General features: G+C 47.4%; 1 protein-coding gene across 1 annotated transcript in view; it reads right to left on the bottom strand.

The window, feature by feature from the left end:
• The window catches only part of LOC137046472 (synaptic vesicle glycoprotein 2C-like), a 76,258-nt gene that overhangs the window by 52,213 nt on the left and 21,545 nt on the right, over window positions 1-2,500 (bottom strand). Inside the window, exon 3 of the mRNA XM_067423713.1 lies at window positions 1,088-1,834. Coding sequence (XP_067279814.1) covers window positions 1,088-1,679 — 592 coding nt within the window. The 5' untranslated portion in view covers window positions 1,680-1,834. The remainder of the gene's footprint in view (window positions 1-1,087; window positions 1,835-2,500) is intronic.

The following is a 2,500-nucleotide window of genomic DNA, read 5'->3' as shown; positions in this document are numbered from 1 at the left end:
TCTTTTGAAACTGGCAAAGATAAAATATCCAAACTAACTGGCCGGTTTCATGCTGTAATACCGCCTTCACGTGCTATAGGAAATGTGATAATTCCCACTTCTGAAGTCGTGATTACGAGCTTATCGCATTCAAATTATGAAAGGGGAGGGCGTTCATGTGCAATTTTTTTACCATGTGCAATTTTTTTACCTAGGAAACTCGTATTTATGATAATTCTGTTAGCAGTGAAGGCAGCATTACGGCCGTTTCACACCGTAAGCGTGAGCAGCGCGTATTTTTTCCGGCGGCCATGTTAATTAATGAGTGCATTACCACCGGGAGCAGGAGCAGCGCGTGAGCGTCGGTGACGAGCCTATTTTTGCTGTGCTGCTGACGCTCAATTATCGTAAATGGACTGCAATTATATAGCGCTTTTAACAGACCCTATGGCCATCCAAAGCGCTTTACATTTTTGCCTCACATTCACCCATTCATACACCGACGGCGGTGTCAGCCATGTAAGGCGCCATCCAGCTCATCGGAAGCAGCTAGGGTGAGGTGTCTTCCTCAAGGACACCTCGACACTTGGTCAGGTGGAACCGGGGATCGAACCACCAACCTTTCGGTTTGTAGACAATCTACATGAACCACTGAGCCACTGCCGCCCCTAATTAAAGTGAAAGCACACTTTTAATGGAAAAAAATTAATATATCATCACAAAAAAAGCGCTCAAAATTCACACAAGAAGCACGTGTAGTGTGTTTTAACAAAAACTGGAGTGTCAGAAAAGAAAACGAAGAATAAAAAATATCTGTAGATTTACCCATTTTAGTTTTAATTATTCAGTTTGGGTGAAAGCATGGTTATGATTATAAAAAATTAAGTAAACTAGCCAGAAAATATGATAAACTTTCTTTTAGTGTAGTATGTAATACTCAGACAGCTATAGGCTCTAGCGTGGGAGCCACTGCTGTGACGCTGTACAAACGCTTCCAGTGTGAATACTCTCGCCCGTCTGCAGCTGCAGGGGCGGTGTAGTTACGCTGACGCACTGCTCACGCACTGCAGTGTGAAACGGCCGTTAGTGTGTTTGTTTGGTCACTCACCCAGCCATCCGGCTCCTGAGTTGGGCACACACATGTCCGTTTCAGCGCTGGGCAGCACGAACCCCACGACGAACACTTCCACCCCGTCCGACATAAGCGCCAGACCCAGAACGAAGAACAGCTGCCACTGGAAGCGTCCATGCCCGCACTCCTGGATGATGAGCTCGTACTGCTGCGCCAGCTCCTCCTCGTCCGCCTCGCGCTCTTTCTCCAGCTCTCGTTTGTCCTTCATTCCATCTGTCAGCGGCCGGCCGATCGCCACCTGGCCACGCCCATCTGTAGCCCCGCCCCCTGCCGGCACGCCCTGATACTCGCCCTCGTATATTTCGTCCTCGTCGTCGTGGCCCTCGGTGGCGTCGCTGGAGCCCTCGTCGTCCTCTCGCTGAGCCTGGCCGTCCTGATAGTAGTAAGCGTCTTCGTCGGCACCCTCATCTTCGTCGTTTTCAAAGCGGCTGTAGTTGCGGCCCGCGTACTCGTCTGAGGCGCGGTCCACCACTTTGTTGACCTTCTTGACAGCGTGCCGCTTCGCCTCTTTGGCGATGTCGCGAGCACCTTTGGCCAGAGACGTCCTGTCTCTGTACGGGTCCTCCATCTTCACCAGACGCAGACTTTAGGTGTTGATGATAGTTGCACCGGCCAGGAATCACACGTGAGTTTCGGAGGCCGAGCTCAGACGGACCGCAGTTGGCAGGACAGTGTGACGTATGCAGAGCAGTCGCCCTTCCCTCTGACCGACAGCTTCATTCACTGTGGGAGAAAGAAACATGATTTCATTCTCTACCAAAGGCACTAACTTACAATTACTAATTCAACCAAACATAAACAGACATACAAATATATATACAAATAAATAAAATAGACACAAACACTTAAATCTGTGTGTGTGTGTGTGTGTGTGTGTGTGTGTGTGTGTGTGTAGAAGTAATTAAATAATAAAAATAATAACAATAAAATATGTTTTATAATTATATTTAAAGGGTTACTTCAGTGATTAGCAGATGGCTTTGTATCAGTAGAAACCCTGGAGTATATTCAAATGATTGTGCTTTCCCCCCTCATATCCCCCTGAGACAAGAGATTTATGCATTTCATTTCTGGAAAAATTCCTCCTATGATGCAAATTGACGATATTTGAGTCATTGGAGGAATTGTTGGCCAAAGGCAGAAGACTACAACCAGCAGAGGGAGCCATTTCCGCATGTTTTGAACCCACACATGGGGGATGGGAGATCACACTCACAGCTCAGCTCGCAGTCGCAGTCGCAGGCATTCATGTAAACGGAGCTATGCTGAGCAATGTAAGTGTTTTAACTTCTCAAATTATTTTCTATGAAAGTTAAGCTTCCAAAAGCATGAACTGAAAGCGCGCCAGACTGAACACGCGCTATGAATGTAAATTTCGCTGCGAGCGCG

This window comes from Pseudorasbora parva, chromosome 18 (assembly GCF_024679245.1).
Source record: "Pseudorasbora parva isolate DD20220531a chromosome 18, ASM2467924v1, whole genome shotgun sequence".
NCBI lineage: Eukaryota > Metazoa > Chordata > Actinopteri > Cypriniformes > Gobionidae > Pseudorasbora > Pseudorasbora parva.
This window is presented reverse-complemented; position numbering and strand designations above follow the sequence as displayed.